Source organism: Besnoitia besnoiti, chromosome II (genome assembly GCF_002563875.1).
Source record: "Besnoitia besnoiti strain Bb-Ger1 chromosome II, whole genome shotgun sequence".
Lineage (NCBI taxonomy): Eukaryota > Apicomplexa > Conoidasida > Eucoccidiorida > Sarcocystidae > Besnoitia > Besnoitia besnoiti.
The window spans coordinates 4,559,776-4,580,733 of record NC_042357.1 but is presented as its reverse complement, the minus strand read 5'-3'; the positions used below and the strand labels follow the sequence as shown (position 1 = coordinate 4,580,733).

The 20,958-nt window shown below is 53.5% G+C and overlaps 3 protein-coding genes across 3 annotated transcripts; 1 reads left to right on the top strand and 2 right to left on the bottom strand.

The window, feature by feature from the left end:
- Nucleotides 1–806: 806 nt before the first annotated feature.
- On the bottom strand, nt 807–5,137 carry BESB_039970 (putative F-actin-capping protein subunit beta; the record flags this gene model as incomplete). Its single annotated transcript, XM_029362583.1, has 8 exons — nt 807–959; nt 1,533–1,627; nt 2,036–2,122; nt 2,522–2,607; nt 2,986–3,048; nt 3,349–3,470; nt 4,292–4,368; nt 5,011–5,137. 8 exons carry the CDS (start codon nt 5,135–5,137, stop codon nt 807–809), a joined length of 810 nt encoding a protein of 269 aa, XP_029221548.1.
- A 3,021-nt stretch (nt 5,138–8,158) lies between these two features.
- On the bottom strand, nt 8,159–12,673 carry BESB_039960 (actin like protein ALP1; the record flags this gene model as incomplete). Its single annotated transcript, XM_029362582.1, has 11 exons — nt 8,159–8,182; nt 8,567–8,765; nt 9,206–9,291; nt 9,727–9,817; nt 10,119–10,194; nt 10,485–10,539; nt 10,833–10,948; nt 11,249–11,319; nt 11,645–11,829; nt 12,060–12,277; nt 12,565–12,673. 11 exons carry the CDS (start codon nt 12,671–12,673, stop codon nt 8,159–8,161), a joined length of 1,230 nt encoding a protein of 409 aa, XP_029221547.1.
- A 5,128-nt stretch (nt 12,674–17,801) lies between these two features.
- BESB_039950 (multi-pass transmembrane protein) lies at nt 17,802–19,348 on the top strand (the record flags this gene model as incomplete). Its single annotated transcript, XM_029362581.1, has 3 exons — nt 17,802–18,226; nt 18,461–18,768; nt 18,903–19,348. 3 exons carry the CDS (start codon nt 17,802–17,804, stop codon nt 19,346–19,348), a joined length of 1,179 nt encoding a protein of 392 aa, XP_029221546.1.
- Between the last annotated feature and the right edge of the window lie 1,610 nt (nt 19,349–20,958).

Sequence of the window (20,958 nt, the reverse complement as noted above, 5' to 3'; positions counted from 1 at the left end):
TTTCTTGCGCAGACGCCGCGGAGAGCCCCCGAGACAGCGAGCTCAGAGAAGACCGCAGCTCGGCAGAAAAAGAGGGCTCGGCCCCCTGAAGACAAACAAAAAAGCCGAAAAGCGACGGCTGAGAGGAAGCGCGAACCGAGCCGCTCTCGATTATTCGTGATTCTGTGACCACGCAGCGACGAAACGACGAAAGGCACTGGAAAGAAAGCCGAAGCCGCGCGAGCGCAACCGAAAAAAAAAGTGGAAACAGGCGAAAACGCCAGTTTCAAGGACGCAGCATTTCAGAGAACGAACGGCCGGCGAAGTGGAGACAGGTGACACAAAGCGGCACGCAAAATGAGGAGCGACACACTCGAGAAGAAACGCTCAGAGGCACTGAGAGACAATAGGGTCTCCTTCCCCGCCTCCTTTTCTTCGCTCACCATCAAGTTTCCTTCTGGCTGGACCGTGTCATCGATAATCTGAAAAAGCAGGAAAGCAGAATTTGTAAACAAAAATACACGAAAATATGTGTGTGCGGATGAAAAAGCTTGCCCACGAGAGGGACGATTGGGTGCCTTTCCCTTGACGGGTGGAACGCTCTGCCGCAGCTTCATCCTGCCATATATATATATATATATAAATAGATACATGGATAAAGAAATAGATTTAAATATATATTCATACACATATATTTAGGGAAAAGCTCTACGTATATATATATATATATATGGGAATATATGTAGGTCGGCGAAAAGTGTTGTGTAGCAGCGGAGAGATGCGTTCCACAGTCTTTCTCAGGCTGTCAAAAATTAAAAGGCACTTTCTCAAAAACTCACCGCAAAGGCCTTCGCAAAGTAGCATCTTTCCAGCGCAGTCCGCATGCTTTCCTCCATCGTCTCAATCATCGGACCAATGACACCGATGTGCGGCGGAGAATCCGGCGACGCGTTGATCTCAGCCTTCTGCGACTGCTCGCTCTGCGCGCGAAAAAAGAATAGACATCCAACTCAAACAGGAGTCCTCTTGAGTTTTCTGAAACTATAAGGGCTATGTGTAGTCGACTTGAATATACAACACCACAGCGCACATCCTTTGTGCAGAGACGATAAGGTAACTACGTAAGATGTGACAACGAGACGACATATGGCGTAGATATGACCTTCTTCTCTTCCTGCCTGCTTGGTACAAAACATGAGAAGACAGACTCTCGGTGCACGTCACGGGAGACTTCGATGGAAAGCGGAAAAGAAATCGAACGCGAGTGCATCGACAACTCCGCAGAGGTGTCGCTGCAGCTTCTTCGCCCTCGCCACAGCACACGGAACTCGACTCCAAAACAAGCAAAGCCAGGAACCATAGGGTGTTTCTTGCCCTTCCTTTGTTCTTCCGTCGTCGCCGTCCTTCTGTCTCCTCGCTGCGCTCTCCGCTTCCTTCCGGCTGCCGGCGCCGCTGTGTCTGCAGTTTCCTCCTCGCTTCTCTATTTGTTTCTGTTTTGTTTCTGTATCTCCCTTCATCGCCGCTGCACCACCGCCCCTTCCTTTACCGCTTACCGTGCGAGTCATCATCGCGCCGCCGTAAAAGTGAGCGTTCGAGCCCCGCGGCGGTTTTACGCTCAAGATCACCGTGGAGGTCAGGCGGTAGTAAACTGAAGAAGAAAATAGTCGAAAAAAAGACACGCATACCACTAGCGAACCCCCAAAACACATGCGCATGTAAATATGTGTATACATATGTATAGGTATATATATTTATATATATTCGTATACTTTGATGTGTAAGGCTACATACGTGCCCACATGCATACGCGAACGCTCATGCGGCGAAGTGTTTAAGCGAGAAGAGTCAGCGACGTGGACGCGTTGACGTCGAGAAAACAATCAGAGGAAACAGACCCACACGTCGCCGCAGCGGCGATACAAGTGAGGCAACCGACGGCACGCGAGGCGCACGCTGTCTCAGAAGAAAAGACGGCGAAGAGAATGAAGGCGTCGACGCAGAGGAGAGAGCCGTGGAGCCGATGAAGACAAAGCTGCAAAAAGATTTTCTTTTTTACCGTTCGAAATAGACTGCGTCACTTCAGCCACGTGCGTCGACTCCCAGCAACCTCGCGGCCCATCTCCGCTCGCGCCGCCATCCAGAGCTGCTCATGCGACCACAACAACGAAGAGAAATCGCTCCTGGATGGAGATCTACAGATGCGTGCACAAGCCTGGAGACACGTGTTGACGAGGACGCCGACAGACGAGGCCTCTCTTTGAGCGCCTGCCTCCAAAGCTCGGCAACCACACGCGTCTCCAGTGAATACATACCCCACGTATGTATATGTAGATGCATGTGTTTCGATGGACGAAAGAGTCAGTCTATAAAGGCAAACCCGCTGAAGAACTCAAAGCACCAGTCGAACTACGCAGAGACACGCACGCCGACACATAATTGGTGAGGTCGCGATGGAGAGACAATTTGATCCGAACGAAAAACACAACTCGATTAAGGTAAAATTTGGTTCGAACGAAAAAGAAAACTGGATTCGAAGGCGTACCGTGCCGCAAGACGAAAGCCGCTGCGAACCCGTCTTCGCTAGGTAGCGACCACAGGTACACAGAAGACACGCCGCCCTCGTAGTAGCTGAGGAAAACATCCAGTCACATGACAGCATGCGCCTCACATCTTCTCTTTTTCAAGTTGGCTGCACATGCATGTATGTCTGCCTCAGACGCCGCTGCACACATATTTACACATGTACATGTTTTTACTAATGTATGCGTATTTGTTCATGTGTCCTCCACATGAGTGTGTGTCTGCAGATCACCTCGTGTGTAGCAGTCTGCACGCCCTCTCCGCTTGGTCATTTCAAACATTCTCAACATGCGCACATAAAGGAAAAAAAAAGGGAAAAAAGGAACCTCTTTGTCTCCGGTTCGTTCTGCGCAGGGACCAGTCGCCGAATCGACTATAAATATACTCTTTTCTTTTCACAGTGCACTCCCGTCTAGGTGCGCCTACGTGTGGCGGTATGCGTCGAAAATTTGGTTGTAGGCGCTTTCCAAGTGGCGCAGATTGTCGGCTCTGCGGAGGAAAAAAGCGGTTTACAGAAATGAGAAAACACGGAAAGAAGAAAAGCATACCGCATGAGAGGGGTGTGTGATGCCTCGCCGACTCGAAGTGACCGCGAGGAAGACCAACTCCGGACGCAGGGGAGGGCACAGACACAGACAAAAAAGAGACACACCCGCGAGGCAAAAACAGCCACTACAGAGGGAAAAGGCACTACAGGATCGGACCCCGTGGGACTCGCGAACCCATTGAACGCAGAGAGGGGGAGGAAACGAAGAAGGAGGTGAGACGAGAAAGTCGAGTTGCACTTACGGCTTGAAACGCCGGGGGGCTGCGGGTCCCGCTGAGTCCTTCTCGATGTAGGTGTTGCTCCATGGCGACCGAAACGCTGAGCCGTGCTGATTGTACCCGCACGCAACAAAGTATTTTCGAGCCTGCAGAAAGCGAAAACAGCGTCAAACAGTTTCCTTCCAACCGGATGCACCTGCGGAATTGCAAAACTTTGTGCGCGTAGAGAGGACCTTGAAGCGTCCGCGCACAGCGCCCTTCAGATATACACGCGTCGCGCTTAGGGACGCGTCGCGCAGTCGCCTTCAAACGCACGTGCTAGACAGAAAAAAATGAAAGTGGATTCAGGCACTCTTGATGGAGATCTGGAAGCGCCAGGTGACGCAGTGACGACGCCGCTGCGTCAGATCGCGCCTGCGATAAGTTGCGTCTCGCGTGAGGGAGTACTCCAGCGAAGTCAACGAGAGGATATTACAAAACAGAAACAGACAGCGACGCGGCTACGGCAGTTTGCTCCTTGCTCCTTCATCTCCACGGGTGCAAACTGGTACGCACAAACAATTCTACGGTTCATGTGAGCATGCCTCATGAGGCTCTTGACACACACGCGTACGCAATAGTCACCAGCACAATACATTTATATGCATATATATATATATATATATATATGCAGGCGCGTGATTCTCTGAGATGCAAGCGTTCGTAAACCCAGGCGCGCAGCCATAGATGTGGAGGCGGCGAGAGGGCGAGACAAGGCACGGACAACGTGTCTTGAGCGAGAGGTGGTTCGCTGAGATCGAAAAAACAAAGACACTATAGTTCCTAGAGCTTTGAAGATGTTCATCCAATTACTAAGCATGCACCACGCCAAAGAGAATGTTTTGGACGGTACCACTCTTAATACCGCATAATGTGCTAAAAGACATGCAGATGCGATATGTACGCAGTTGCAATTCGCAGCGCCTACCTCGGGATCGAAGCAGATGCCGAGTCTGCGGTCGACGCGCGTGAGGAGCTCGACGCGGAGCCGAGGACAGAGGTGCTCTGTAGAGAGAAAAATTCGGAAAAAATTCGGAAAATATGGAACAATACAACGCCAGGCGGCAAATGGACAGGGCGAGAAGGCCAAAAGGCGCGGCGGCATGCCCTCTGGACCTCGCGCCCGAGGGAGGAAAACGAGAAGAAGACGCTGGAGCGACGAAAGGGGGCGAGGAAAACGCCTCACAGACGCAGCGCACTCAGATACAGAGGGCGCAGAGTCCACCGACACAGAGGAAGGAGAAAAGACATGCGCGACCCTCTGAGGGCGGCAAAAGACAAACTCCAGCGACCGAAGTTTGTAGAAGGAAAAACCTGAGGGATTCTAAGAGGCCGACAGAGGAAAGACGCGAAGCCACGCAGCGGAGGGTTGGCAAGAATAGTCGATTATGTGTGACCACAGAAATACTCACATGTAGACAGTTAGAGATATATTGGTAGATATGGATGAAGACAGATACAGATAGATAGACAGCCATATACACAGATAGATGGCTAATTGTAGATAGATATAGATAGTTAAACACATAGTTAAATGTATAGATAGATATAGAGAGACACGTACAGACATAGATAGATATAGATATAGATATTTAGATGTAGATAGTTACAGATAGAGATGAATCGATAGACGCGGGGTAGACTCACGAATTCCTGCGATTGTTCGGTCGATGAATTTCGGCGGCATGCGGCGCGTCAAGCTGACTGCGGAAACCCAGTTCCCTTCCAGAGCTTGAGGAATAGTTGAGGACGGAGGCCCCGCACCGCCCAGCATTTTGTCCTTCTCGCCTCTTGAAATCGACAAAGCGCCGCCCTCTCTCTGGCCTGAATACCCTCTGCTAGGGGCTGTGGCGTCTGCGAAAGCGCCTGTCTTCAGCTCTCTCTCTCTCTCGTGCTCCTCCTTTGTTTTCCATCCAACAGCCCTCCTGCCCGCTTCGTGATTTCTTTTTCGCGTCAGGAAGACGAAACCGCGAGCAGGCGCACGCGATGGCGACGACTTTTTCCGCGTTGACTCAGGCGTGCGCGTTCGGGGTTCTCCCTATCCTCTGCCCCTCCGGCGAGCTGCTCGCTGACGCAGAATGCGCCTCCCTTCGTCTCCCGTGCCCGGCTCTGCGGCGTGCCCTAGCGATATGAGAGCGAGTGGAGACCGACGGCGCGCGAGTGCATCGTTCGCCGCATAAAGCAAGCTTTTTGACGTAAAAGCTCAGCAGAAACACCCGCCGGCAGACAGCTGAGAATCAGGCGAGACGCGCGACCCAGGCGGGGCTGTGCGACAAAGAGACGGCCCGCGGAGCCGCAGGAAGACGAGACAGAAGCGGCCAGCGGACGACTCCCCACTGAGGCAGCGAGAGTAGACGACTGAGTGTCGCGCGGCGTGCAACGCCGGCGAGGGGAGAGCGGCACAGCGCGCTGCCGGCGGCGGCCGATGGCTGACAGGAGAACCGATTCAGCAGAGCCAAACAGCGTGCGTGACGCCGAGAAGGGAAAGAAGGCGAGAAAAGACAATTCGTGCGAGCGAGGAAAGCGAGTCTCTTACTGGGAAGAAGGAAGAGGCGAGGCAAAGGAACTGCAGAGGAGAGACTAGAAAACACGAAACGCGGAGACGACAGAGCGCAAACTACACGTCACCGAAAAGGCACGGGGAAGCGAAGGCGCCCAGCAGCCACACCGGTCATGTGCAGGGCCGTTTGCTAGGCAGGGAAGACGCCGCGAGGAGAGTTCGGTCAAAGGAAACAGAAAACACGAGCTTCTAGCTGAGAAGCGCAGAGAAGCAATACCAGGAAAAGGGGAAAATGAAGGAAGTCAGACGGAAATTAGGCCGGCTGTGCCAGATTGCGGTTCGCTCCGTGCAGCCAGCGCAGCCGCATGAGATGGCGAAGAGGAAACAGAAGAGGATGGAACGCCAAGACGGACAGAAAAACGACAACAGCACAGACGAAGAAGAGAGCAAAAGATGCTGCCCAATGCCGAAATCAAGCCAGCTTCTGTTAATCTTGCAAAAGTCCTTCCAGAGAAAACGCTAGGTGGCATGCAGTTCACGCTGAGGCTCGTAAGCTACGAAGAAGCCTCGTGAAGAGACATGCAACTGGAACAAAAAAAGTGAGGAAAAAAGAAAAGCAGTGAATACGGGCAGCAAGCGACCGAGTAGAGATGTTTAAAACGACATTCGGAACGGAAATGGCGCTTTTTCCGCATGCGCACGTCCCCGCCTTTCTCTCGGCGCTTTCGCCGCGGCAGCTTGTCGAGCGCAGCAAGCGGAAAGGAAAGAGAAAGACGCGAGTGAAGAGAGGGAGCAGGATAGGACGCTTTTATCTTCTGTTGCGGCAGTCTATGCTTTTGCTTATCCTCCAGCCATAAACACTCAGACAACCCGTATTCATGGATATCTATAGTAAAAGTATTTGAATATATACTGAAGCACATGCATACGAAAGTCTATGTGTAGAGATCCTACGATATCGTTGCAGGCGGTGTCCGCGCAGAAGGCAGCACCGATTGAGAATGCCGAAGGAACAGAAAGGCATAAGAGAAATATACACGATACTGATTCAGCCACCGCCGGTCCACAAGCACACAGATAAGCTCTAATTCCATGTAGCAATCAAGTAATATGCAAGTATATGTATATATATATATATATATACCATTTATATGTGAACATACATATATATTGCGTGCATGTGTGCAAATATTATATATAGACTTAAAGTGCGCGCGAAGAGCTGCATTTGTCTCCGTCAGAGTTGCCGAGAAAGACGTCTGTCGAGGGGAATGGAAATGTCTCTCGTCAGGGTGAGGCCTTTGGCAAAGGAAGCTTCGCGCGTCCGCTAGGCGCCTGAGTCATCCATCCCCGCCGATTCTCTTATTGTTCGTGGAAACGAACCGCCTATTCTCAATTAACCCCTGCGTGAGAGTGTTCAAAATGCGTCTTCCGTGTGGGATTTGACGTCTGAGTGCGCCCTCCTCTCGAATGCGTCTCGCACATCTCTCATACCTCGAAAGTGTTTAACTGCATACGTTTGAGCAAAGCCAGATATGACGCTCTCTGCGTCGCAGATGTGTCGAATTTCGGTGCATCTTTATCCTCCCCCCGCGCGAATATGCATGGATACGCTTCCCGGCGTGCCCCTATGCGGCGTACACTGTCTTTTTCTGCGGCAAGAAGTTACTGCACTCCAACATCGGTATCAACAACCTCTGCATATGGCAATCCGCGTACTGCCGGCCCATAAACATATATATATATATATATTTATATATGTATGCATGCATGTGCGTGTAGCTGCCAAGGCAGCGGGGTCTCCGCACGTGAGAAGGAACGGATTTTTCCGATTCGCGGTGTCCACTGCGTGCGTGTGCAGAGACATCCGCAGCACTGAAAACCGCGGGTTGATAATCCGAAAATGTCTGCACGCAGTAAGTTTCCTTGCTCATCAAGAAGGCAGCACCAACGCCTGTCAGGCCAAAGACACGAGCTGTGCTCTATCTTGTGCTTGTGTGTGATTCCCGCTCTTTCTCCCTCTCTTCCACATTTTCTAGCGGCTTGCTTCCACCTCAAACTCAGTGCATCTCAAGTTCTACATCGCCCGCTCGTCGCTGCCTTTCTTCGCGTCCTCCTTCTCTTTGAAGTTTTCTCTCAAATTCGCTCTCGCATCCTCCTTCAGCTCGGCTCACGCGTGCCCTGGTCTGCCGTCTGTACCCTTTCCACTTCGCCTTTTCGAAGCGAGAGAACGACAACGGCATCGCTCCAGAGCAAACAGTTCTTCAGAGTTGAATGAAGACAGCCCTCCCTTCATTAGGAGGTGATTCTCAGCGCGGCCTGAACGCGACACATGCACACACGCAGACGAACTCAAAAAACAGTGTGGCAGATATCGCACACGTCGCGCAGAACTCCACAAACGAATCTAACACGCCCTACAGGCAGACGCCTGGAAAGACAAAAAGGAATTCGGTGACGGGCGGGATCTGCGCCAGAAAGGCACATGTCCCAATACTTATATATATATATATATATATATATATATATATATATATATATGTGCATCAGCGTCTTCAGCGTGAAAAGGGAGACGCCGGAAAAGCTTGCAGCACGAGCTGGCTGTAGAGGCGGAAAGTATTTGCGTTTCACGTGTCTCTGAGAGAGCAGCAATCACTGGTGAGACCTGCGGGGTTTTTGTTCCTTTACAGACGAGAGACGCACCTTCTTGGCGACGATTTTCATGCCGATTTCGTCCCACTCTTGTCGCGAAATCCACAGATGATCCTGCATCGGGCGCATCGCCGGCTGGCAGTAGAGCCGTGCGCCCTGCCATACTAAACTTCCCCGTGACGGATGACTCAGCACGTGGACGTGGGGACGCGCCTGCGGCGGCGACGTGTTTTTCAGTTCCTGCTCAAGACTGAAAAAAAACGAAACGCGACGGATTTCAGACGCGGATCTCGCGAGATACTCGTCAAAAACACAAGCAGCCATATATATATGTAGGTACATACATTTTGATATTGATATATATTATCATGTCTATATATTCATACATATATATATATATATATGTCCTGAAGCGAAGCACGCCTCATCCTCAGGGCACCGGCGTGTGAATACGTGAATTAGCGCCGACGGAGACTTGCGAGGCCGCCGCGCCTTCAACAGCACTCGCTCCGCACACGTGAGGGTCCCGTAACCCAGACGTGGATATCTCTGTCACCTTGTCTGAGTACTGATGCAGAAATGCAACTATATGCAAACAGTTGTGTAGGGATCTCAGTGTCCTGTGGAGTCTGTCTGCATTCTGCAAAACTTCGAGGCACATCCAGAGACTTTAGGCGCCAGACAACTCACCGCTCAGGGAATCCGGGGAACATGGACGAGCCGCCGCTGAGGACGATGCTTCCGACGAGGCTCTTTCGGCTTTCAATCGGGCACGCCTGAGCACAAAAAAGTATTTTTCAACAAGCGTTACGACGCGAGATCTCCCTCCCGAAGCACGCCTGCCGCTCCTTCCCAAAAATCAGTCTCATATATGAGGTCTATATGTCCGCACTCTCTTCTGAGTTTGTTGCGAATACAGATCGATCAAGCGCGGCCCCATCTTGAGCACTCCTCCACGCGACCAACGCCGAGATGTGTCTCTAGAAGGAGAAGAAGAGGCCGGAACCTCGCATGCAGGAAGCCTCCAAGGAAGCGTGAGCAGCGCTTCTTCACTCTTCCCAAACAGCAAGAGGTTGGAGAAAAGCGTCTCCCTTCTGAGGCACGTGAAGGGGGTCGCCGACACGCGTCAGAGCGAAGGAAGGATAGAATTGCTCAGAGTCTCAGCAAAGCAGAATGAGCAGGCGCCAAGAGTCCTTCTGCTTTTAACTTACCATGATAGACGACCAGACGAGGTCGATCAGCGAAGGATTGTCTCGCCCGCAGAGCTGCGGATTGAAGAGAGCCTCGGGGGGTAGAACCTTTCTGGACCGAGGGTGACCTCCCTAGGAAAAAACGACATAAATCGGCAAAAAATCAGCATAACACGAAAAATTAGCGTCCTGCGTTGGAGCCCTCCTCGTGGGCTCTCGAAAAAAGAAAGCTGCCGAAAAATTTTCCTCCGCGCGTTGTGGTCTCTTTTCCTTCGCGACATGCTTCCTGTCTTCCCGTTGCGCTGCCCAAGCCCCTCTTCCTTCAGATGCGTCACAGTTCGCTCACGTCGAGCATACGTCGCTCTCTTGAACGTTCCTCTTTGTTTTCCAAAGAGTTCTTCCTTCCCGCTTACGTGGTGACGCCGTCGCGCAGCGTCAGGCCGTCTGGCAAGTGATACGTCTTCTCCAAGTCCTCCCGATTTTGGTCCTCTGTAAACGAGACACGAAAATCACCACTCCAGACCGTAAACGCGACACAGAAGCTACAGCCGAAACGCAGACACCATCTTCTACGCCCGCGCTCGTGCTGCATGCAGTATATATATATACATATATATTTATATACATGTGCCTGAGCTGTGTTGAGGCGCGGGGAGACACAACAAAAAGGGAAAACGAAACTAAAGGCACCTATAGCAGAGCGGAATTCCACAGGGGCAGCAACGGTTCCACAAAATCTCACTTCTGAGGGCTGTTTCACCCACGCGGCCTATCTTTACCTGCGGGGTTGAGCGAGCAGAAGCAGAGCGTCTCTTTGATGACGCGAACGTGCTCCTGCACACGCGAGAAAACCAAAGATAACGCAAGCCAAAAATTACGCGTCGCCAACGATACGGGATCCCCAACCCAGCACACACAAGCCCCCTGAGCTGTAAGCCTTGCGGCTCTCTTGCTCGACACTCTGACTCCTAACGCGCAGGCCGCGGCGTGAGGAAAACTTGCGAAAAGAGAAGAGGCAACCCAGAGGTCGCCCTCCTCGCACGCGATCTGACTCTCCCTCCCTCACTTTGCGTATTCCCATTCGCATTCTCCGCCGACTGAGTCGTTTGTCCCCGCGCTGCACTCACGTAGTCATCGCGCGTAGTCATGGGATAGCCCATGTCGCAGAGAATCTTCTGCAAGTACATCTGAAGCTCCTGACCGCCAAAGTCGCTTCGCTTCACAGAGGCCTTCTCCAGGTAGCCTGCAGCGCGAAAGAGACCCACGCGCATCGAACCGTGCTCAAGTTTTCTGCGAACTCGCCTTCTCCTTAGAAAACATACATAATTGCGTATATCTACAGCCCCCAGTACAAGTACATATATATACAATTATACGTATATACGTATATGTATGGATGCATGTGCATGTGCATCTCGAGAGTGAGGAGACAGGAAAGGCGAGCGGAGCAGCGCGGCTCGCGGGGAGACACACTCCTGAGTGTGTAGAGGACCCTTTGTCTTCAATCCTCTCGCGCTGCTGCCTCTTTTTTCGTCTTGCTCACCATCGAAGACGGGAACGCACTGAGTAATGCCTTCGCCGATGTCCAGCACGAAGCCGGTCGTTCTGCCGGTCCTGCGGAGACCACCACACGACGCATGCGCCGGCGTGTACACTAAGTTGAAACTAGAGATTTCAGTGAAATCCCCTTTTATTCGGAATTTTTGATTCCAAAAGTATTTCTAAGAACTTCTAATGTACTGGATTCAATATCATGTTCGCGCCGGCGCGGCCCCCGGACGGGGGAGAGGGCTGCAGAAGGAGAGGGGATCTAGGCTGGAGAGAGAGTCGAGAGGCCTGCCAGATCCGGAGCGGAAACCGATGGGATGTCAAGCCCGACAGCGGGGCGAGGGAGCCCGCCGCCCGATTTTCATGTTGCCTCGTTCCCCTCGCTGCTTACCCGTAGATCGCCATGAGCCCTGTGACGGATATGTTGAGCTCAGGTGCGTTGTAGGTTTCAAAAAACATTTCCGCCATCTTCTCTCTGTGGCGCAGCGAGCAGAGCGGCGGCTCAGTCACCAACAGTGCGTGCTCGCTCGGCTGGACGCCCAGCATGCTGTACGTCTTGTTCCACACTTCTTCCATCTGAGAAAAAAAACAGGCAGCTGCTTCAGCAGTGTCATACAACGCGTCGCTGGAATCTCCCTCCTCGCCGCTGAAACCACGAAAAATCTCCGTAGTCACAAAGCACACCCCTACACACGCGTGCACGTATCCAATGCATATATATATATATGCATATACATGCATATATACATGTATATGTATATATTTATATACATATGAATCTGAATAGATGAGGCTTGGGCACTTACGTCGACCCAGTTGTCGATGTGCCCATGGTCAATCGGGTACGTGAAGCTCAGGTGGTGACGGTTGGCGATCGCCTCCTCGCCGACGAAGACGGCGCTGGAGCCGTCGGCGCCGTCGCCCTTTGCGTAGAGCTCGGCGAACCGACGGCGCGGTCTCCCGACGATGGTGGGGAAGACGACAGACGGCTGCTCGTCCGAGGAGAGTCCCGCCTTCATGTAGCCTGGGCAGACGCATGAAAGGCCGCAATCGAAGAAGCGTCCAAACTCGAGAAGCTGAAACACACCTGAAAATCGCAATGATCCACCTCATCAATCGCACCCAAGAGACGCTCGAGGCCGCCGCCGGCTATCCAACAACCGCGGCACATCAAACACACCCTCTGTGTGGCGCATGCGCAGGCCCCTACGCACAGACACGCGTGCGTACGTAAACGCGATGTTTCGGTGTAGATTTTTCAGCCCCGAGCCGCGAGTTTGTAAGGAGCAGCTTGGCACTACTAGCACTAACCAGAGCCGTTGTCTATGACGACTGTCGGCGGCGAGTTCAGGTACGCGTCTGCGTCCTCCACACCGGCGGAAGAGCTCGGCAGAATTTCTTCGTTATTGAAGTCCATCATGTTGATAGTTTGCGAGAAGACAACTGGGGCCAGTCAAGGCAGAAAGACGCTCTCAGCGAACAGCCAACGAACAGCAAACGCTCGCGCTTGCCGATGTGTGGGAGGCAGAGGACTGCGAGGGTGTGGCAAGCAGTGCCGCGCCTCGCAACGAACTCGAGCTCAGGCGAATGCGAAACGGGAAAACAACAATCTCTCACTCTCGTTCTCAACGAGAGACTGGAGAAAGGAGGCCGACGAAGAATTGGGCAGACCACGGGAATCGAGCGAGAGGAGGCAAGCAGTCGAGCCGCAGGAAGCCCAGGGTAATCACCGTAGCATTAAAGAGTCAGCGAAGAGGCCGGCAAACTGCGGAGAAGTGTTTTGAACGACGAGGGAGCAGGGACGCAACAGAGAGAGGGGAGTAGCTCAAGCGAGCGAGCAGAATACAGAGGGAAGATCCAGAGAGACGCCGGTGACACTGAGAAGTGGCTCGTAGGAAGCTGGTAATGAGAGAGCCTAAAAATGAGTGAAATGACAGGAGGAAAAGGGGAGAACAGATTGAGAACATGAGCCCACACAGAAAGATGTGCTGAAGATGTGGAGAGAACAGAGGCGACACATCCCCGGCGAAACAGAGAGATGCAGCGAATGTGCACGGGTTCTTGAAGCGTAAGGTGGTTTGACGCGATTTATTCAGCGTGATGGGGTGATAATTGAAGTATCACATGCAGCTGTGTCTGCGGTGAAGCTGGGGAAGCGACAATTGATCATGCACGAACGGCGTAGGGCGCTCAAAACACCAAACTGAGATGGGGAAGGCACAAATGGAGAGGGGAAGTGGTGAAAAGCCCCTGACAAACAGCCGCCCTACGGTGTGACGGGGGGGAAACTATAGGGCTCAATGCAGTTAACGCGAAATCACCTGGAAAAGACTTTGAGAGAGACACTTTCGGCTCAGAGGGAGCTAAAACAGTCGCCCGTGCTCAGGGAATCCATTCGAAAAGCTGAGCATCATTCAGCACGGCGAAAAAATGCACGCGAATCCCCCAGAAAAAGGCTACCTCCGCCCGCGCCCGATGCATCACAACTCTCGCCGCGCTAGCGCGAGCATCGACACCTTGCAAGGATAGCGCTTGTTCCCGCATGTATTTTAGTTATTGGGTCTCTTTTTTTCGTTTTGTGCTAAGCCGAGATGGTCAGTCTTTTTTCGAGGATCGGCAACCTTTTCGTTCACACATGTGAGCAGCACTTCTGGGTTTTGCCGGTGTGATACATGAACAGCTCCGGTAGCCGTTGCGTGTAACTTTACACAAGTGAGCAATCGTGTGTTCAGAATGACTAACTGCGTGATCGGTGTATTCTATGGCAAATTCCGATAGATACCCCTTTTTCTGTGTGTAGAACATGCTCTTTGGCTAGCGCCATGTTTCACTGTGGTAGTAAGGAAACTGCGGCGTTGTTTCCAATAGGTGTCGCAGCCGCTGGCGCTGATCCTCGGCCGCCGGCGCGAATAGTAGTTCCAAACACTTCGAACCCACGTTTAGCAGCAACCCTCCGCAGGCTGGAGTCACGACGCGTCGCCTCAACAGCTTACCAGATAGCTTGTCGCGTCTCCGCGTTCGCGGATAAGAGCGAATTTTCTAGGCGCGTGTCGGGCGCGTTGCTGGGTCACAGGACAAACTCCGCTCAGTGCCTCACTCACATCCTGGCAGGTGGAAGGAGCTCCGCTCTGCCCGGCCTCGCTCCTTTTCCTTTTCCATGCACGGTAGCGGATGGCGGAAATGCTGAGCTTGGTTCTCAAGCTTGCGCAAGAGCTTTATCACAGTTCTGCCCAAGCATGATCTCTGGAACGGCAAGCACTCCGGAATGCAACAGAACAGTAACTTGCATTCGATTCGGGTCACAGCCATTCGTTTCTCTGTACACTCTCTCTCACTCAGCTCGTCAGCTGAGATGGGGTGACCACCCCCCAGTCGACGAAGTCTACACTAGCTCTTTTGTGTAGCGACGAAACATGTGTCGCTGCCGCATGCCTCCCTCTGATAGAGCGCGCTCTTCAAGGGACTACGAACCTTTCCTCACGTAGTTACGTCCTTATCGCGTACGCTTGGACGATCAATCTTCTGCGCGTACCTACTGACCAATCAGAGTGGCGACTCAACCTTTCCCGAGCGTACTGGAGCACTGCACGAACCCTTCGTTCTTTGAAGAGACCCCACGTTCAAGGAGGGTGAAGGGGGATAGTGAAACGAAGCACAGGTGTTGACTTTAAACTTTGGAGAAAGTTTCGGATACAAAAGTCTCCTGCGGTTGGAGCGCAGCTGAAATCAATCGCACGCCGGTAGCATGACCCAGTGGCAATGCCAGTTCTGCACCTCAGAGACTCTCGCACGAGCTGCCGAGGGGACGCACGATGGGTGGACGAAAAGCGCCTCCCCCCCTCCCGTGAGAAAAAGGAGTATACCGCAGTGTTTCTGGCACAGCTACATCAGGCAAGCTTTTGCATTGGATCGCTGGGCTCAGGTATCGGCACGTTTGTCTGTGTATTGAGTTGTGGTGGCACAGTTCAGTTTTTGCATAGTGCCGCTAAGCCTTTTCAGGGGGGAGCAGGAGCACTGCAAATGCGAAAGTCTGTATGGCTGTCGCAGCAGAGAAATGCTGTACAAGACTTATTGTCTTTAATGCAATGTATACTTGCCGAATTCGCTACGTGGTATATTGAGTAGATGCTGTTTAGCACCGGGGCGAAAGTGCGGCGTGGTTCCCAGCACGAGGTACGAAGGTTCATTCTAGGGAGGCAACCTTGCCTGGTGATTCGTTTCCATTGTCGGTGGACTGCTGCTATACTTTAGCAGGGATGAGCCGCCTGCGCAAACGCACCGAGGTACGAGCCCGTGTTTCCCTCTGCAGATGTGTCCACCACCATCGAAGAATCAGGGCTCCGAAGAGCGCGACCCTGGCACTGGAAGCTCCACCACAACGGACACGGCACATCCTCGAAGGAATGCTTGCAGCCTCGGTCATGAGACTCCAACATACTTTCCCGTAGTTCTTTGGACGGGGCGGCCCCGTTACGAGCCATGCACCGGGAGATTGCATGACTTCACAGTAACCGCGTCACATTGTTTCGTGTTGGAAGCCGTGAAATCACATGTAATCCTCTTCAAGATGCACCTCAGCTGGGGCCGAATCGCGTGCCACTACCAGAAACGAAAGCGCTGTGTAGCGTTCTCCGCAGGATGCAAAACATTCCACCGACGACGCATGTGACCGGAATATATATGCGCCATCACAGCGCTTGGAGAAGACGCGTCAAGGCCTGAAGATCCCACCTTCAACTTACAACTGCTTCTCAACGATGCGGGCAAAAAAAAACGATGGCAAAGTCCACAGTGTCACCATAGTCCTACGTTGCGCGAGTGCAATGAGAACGATGGTATGCAAAGTCGGTACACCTTGCTCGTCGTGTCAATATGCTGACTCCGGAAGCGATCATCCCTGCACCTAGGTGGCGTTGTACCAAGCTTCCTTTTGAATTCGCAGAGTGTGTTTCTTGTTATCTGTACTACTACGCCCCGCAGCTCTTGCTCACATGTGACAGGCCCCAGCTACAACCGGCTCCCTGCCTCGTCGGATGGCGGTGCCCTCCACAGCCGGAATTCTCGCCTGCGTAGCGCTGTAGGTGGGCTAGAATTTTTTTATCATACAGAGGAAAAGAGGCATTGCCTTCGAGCATCCGTGATTCCTGAGAGTCGCGCGATTTTGTGGAAGGCCGACTACGACTGCCCCCTTCATCGAGGACCGCCACTAGGCTGTACTTGCTACGTCCACTGACGGGACTTTGGCTGGTTTCAGCCGTGAAGACGTGCGGTGTCACACTGCAAACCCCTGTAGCAAACAAAACATACAGAGCTTTTCTCCTGTCCTGGTGATGCGAGAGGCACTCTCGGGCCGATGTCTGCTAACGGGTTTCCTGCACGGCGTCCTTCGCGTCTACGCGCCCAGTGTCCGTCTCTACAGGCTGGTCTTAGTGCATCGTGATGCCTCTGAGTTCATGGAGTCGCCACGATTTGGCGCCTGGCAAGCCTTCACGTGCCCGGTCGTTGGAATCAGCCGAACATCTCAAAAGACGCCTTCAAACTTGCAGTTGCGCTGAAATGCCCCCTGCCTTGCCCACGTCCGGCACGTCTTTCTAGAGACTGCAAAGTCTAGATGCGCAGCGCCATGCACGACTGGAAGAGCGAGCAGCGTCATTTCCGAGGCTTTCGCCATGCAGAACTGGGAACTGGAGGCATTCTGGGCACAGCCTCGTCAGGACGGAAAAGTCACCGCACGTGACTCGCTTCCGCGCACGGCTGGAGGACGACGACATCTGCAACGAGGTCTCTTCTGCCACCCGGTCTAGTCCAGCCACCCGCGAGCAGCGGCGGCTGAACTGTGCGCCTGCGCCTCCTCCCCCGAAAGCCCGGAAAGTCGTAACTACTACTACTGCCTTTGCGAGGAAAATCTTTGGGTGTCAGCCTTTTCAGTTGAGGCTTTCTGGTCAAACCGCCCACCCCACCGTAGCAGCTTCCGCCGCCCCCTCTCGTTCCAGCCTCTGAAATCGCAGCGCTCTCGAGCTACGCGGCCGCTCAGCAGCTCTTTCCCAGCAGCGGCGGAGCTTGCGGCGCCCGTCCGCGCTCGGTGGCTGGTCTGCGGATCGATCTGCCAGACGGGCTCTCTCTACGCAGGAAAGCTACGCAAAAGACCCTGGCGCGCCATTGCGGGCGTCTGGCCTCGCCGTCGTCGGGGCGGTCGCGTGCGCTTGTTTCTTTGCTTCGCTGCTCTGTGCATTGTCTTGTCCCAGAATTCGTTTGTCTTCTCGCTGCGCGTTTGCGGCGCGTGTTTCTATTTCTGCCAGGAGTGCACGTTGTCGAACAAAACTGTCTCCATTCCGACGGATGTAGAAAGAACTCTAAAAGGAAGGACGCAGAACTCGCGCGTGCTCGATGTCTTAAAGGAACCAGATCCACCAGTGGTAGTTTCTGTTTGCGCGCGCTCGTCGTGAGACTGTGTGAGGCCGCGTCATTTTCGCGGTTCCGGTTTCTGTCCGTCTCTTTTCTGTGTCTTCCGTCTAGGTCCTACCCTTTCTCCTTCGTTTTTCTGCAAAATGTATTCCCTCGGTGTCGAAGGCGACGAGACTCTCCTCGCTCAGAACCAGATGAGCGGGAGCAGCCGACTGGCTTCTGGCCTTCTGATGGGACAGCATACGATGGGCAGCATTGCGGCGCCCGCGCCCGTGTATACTGGCGAAGAGGAGAATCTCGAGCCCAGCCCGCGTGGAGAGGAGCATACTCCGATAATCCACTTCCTCACCACCAAGTTGCTCAGGTTTTCTCTCTCACTCAAGTCCGTCTCCATGGCCCTGATGTGCATCTTCTTCCTCGCCTTCGGTGGGCGCTGGGTCTTCACCTTCCATGCCTACCCCGACATGTCCAACGGCTTCCACTTGTCCATGGTTGTCCTCATGAGCATTTACCTCATCGGCACGATCTTCCTCGCCCTCTTCCAGGCCTTCGTTGCCGACGACTCTAAGTGAGTGCACCTATCCAGAGAATGCCACCAGTGTCCGTCGCCCCGACGCGTCTCGCTCGTGTGCCAGCAGCGACTGCCATCTGTGAAAACAGGAATCACAAAGCATTCCCATGTGCTCCACAAGTCGCAACAAGTCATGAAAGCCCCTGTCTCCAAGCGAAGGCGCCGTTGCCGACGATCCCGAGTTTCCATTCCATTCCTGACACCTGACTGTGCATGTTTTTTTCTCTACAGGTGGACGAAGGGTTTCCGAACTGGCTCTAAGATCTTGTCTGCGGCTGTGACCCTGGACATTCTCGCGGCGATGCTGCGTCTCGTCCAGTACCTGTACCTCTACCACTACCTCTCCGTCGTCTGGTGGACAAAGTTCAACGTCTCCAAGTCGGAGTGGATCCTCTTCACCGTGAGCAATGTCATGGACGGCCTTTCGCTCTTCTCTTACGGCTGGGCGTTCTTCTACATGGAGGTCTACCACGATGAGGGCACGTACGAGGAGCTCGCCTGGGGCATGTTCGGTCTCTTCTCCGTCTCCGGCATCATCAGTAAGTCGGGCACTTCGCATCGCGCAGGCCTGTCTCTCCGCGGGTCCTCCACACTGTCGCTGGTCGCCGAGGAAGAGATGCGCGCGTTCCCTCCATCTGTGGCTGTGCTGGAACGTGCGCGTGTCTGTCTGCAGTGATCCTGATGGTCTTCGCGGGCTTTGGTGCGGTCTTCATGCTCCTTACCGTGGCTGGTGCCTACGCGACGGCCTGCTACTGGGCGTACCTGTTCGAGCCGCTGCTGGACAAGTGGTCTCCGGAGCTCCACTGCCGCGACATCAACACCGACATCATGCCCACCGAAGGCGTCCCCGCCGCCGGGCAAGCAGCTGCCGGCACTGACTACTACGCTGGCCAGACGATGAGCCCCCACGGCTCCGCGTACCAGCCTCTTCAGACTGCGGGATCTGTTGGCACTCTGGGTCGCATCGGCAGCCAGACCGGCGGCGGCGGCACGATGAGCGGCTACGGCTCTCAGCTGAGCGGTGAGGAGAACATCCCGACCCACTACGACTACTCTCAGCTCCAGCAGCAGGTCTCGCGTGACGTGGAGATGGGCGTCGTGAACCCCAACTACCAGTAAACATCCCAGACCGCACACACAGGGATAATTACACCATGTTTTTTCAGACGTCCTGGTTCTGCTGAATCTTAACACACACACACTCAGGGAGTAGTGGGGAGAGAACGAACGACAGGGACCTGCTGGAAAAAAGATTTGCATGGGCTTGAAAGGGTACCAGCCACTATGCAGTTTTGATTTTCAAGGCTCAGCGATGTGGTGAAGACGCCGCCTTACGGAGCTTTCTCGATACAGGACCGACGACGAATCTGTCCTGTACCCGTGAAACGTGCCCGTGTGCAAATACGACGCGCTTTCTGACGCATCTGCGTGCGCGCGTGTTGCGGCGCTGGCGACGTGATAGACTCCCCTTTCACAGCCATCACGTTTTTCTAGTTGACGCGCCTATTTGCAGGTGCCACGGTTTCTGCGTACATGAGTTCTCACAACGCGTCGAGGAATGCTTTGTTTTTTATTCGTTCCGATGGACAATAGTGTCACATCGCAAACTGCAAGCCATAATATTCTGGGCATTCAGCTGAGCCACGTCTGTCGAGACCTGGTATGCTGCAGCACTTTGCCCTCAAGAGGATCCCCTCTCTCTTGAGTTCGCAGCAGGATGTCAGGCCACACGTCAGTTTGCGCAGTTCGCAGAGTTCGAGTTGTAGTCGTCGGCGCAAGTGCCTTTCCAGATGAATATTCCGTGCAAGCGCCGAGTTGCAGCTGGCCTTAGCGGAGCCTAATAACACCCCTCTCTGCTTTTCAAGCCAGTTGCAGTGGCCAGCTGCAATATATCCGTCCGAAACAGCGAGGCTCAATTCTAGACTTCCCGGTACGTGAGGGACCGAGAGCCCTCATATGCGCACTCGGAAATCCGACAATCGAGTTCTGCCTTCCGTAGGCACAACTGAGCATTCTTACTGCTACGTCGAAAATGCACATCCGGGGTTGAATAGACTTAGTAGGCTTGTCACAACGACGACTGAGGAAGCTCGTACGGGACGTTTATTTGTGCGCGCGCGTTTGGTTTCTCGTATGCGCGCGAAGCAACTGTGGAGACGCCCCGCCAAGTACCGCTGTGATTCATTCAACGAAAAAAGGCAAAGAGCCTCTGGCGTAATGCCTCTCATAATTTGACCCACTTCGAAGAGCTATCTAACCGTTTGCTGCCGTTACTATGTGTGTGACTTCCCTCAGCTACACGCAGGGGCGTGACTCAAGACAGAACACATATCTATATTGGACTGGAAAAGGTGCCTGAACAGAATGAAGCGCTCTGACACCACGAAAAATTGCACACGGTGCCCGATTCGAACCTAAGCACACGTTTCTGTGCTGCATGCCTCAACTGGGGGGTCCTGTGAATAAGCTAAGACGCGCTGGTGTTTGCCACGGCTACTATGTCCCGACCGCCGATGCGCTTGATGCGGCAGCAGCCGAGGCAACAGGATTTCTGCACGCCGACTGGCACGCCTCCCTTCAGGCCGTCTTCTGCGGTCGATCGCTAAGCGAACTACGCTTGCAGCCCCCCCTTTCATCGCCCGCTCGACCCCACTTCTAACGTTCTACACGGAGGATTCCTGCTTGACGCACGCAGACGCTTGCGCCAGAGAATTCTACAAATGAGGAAA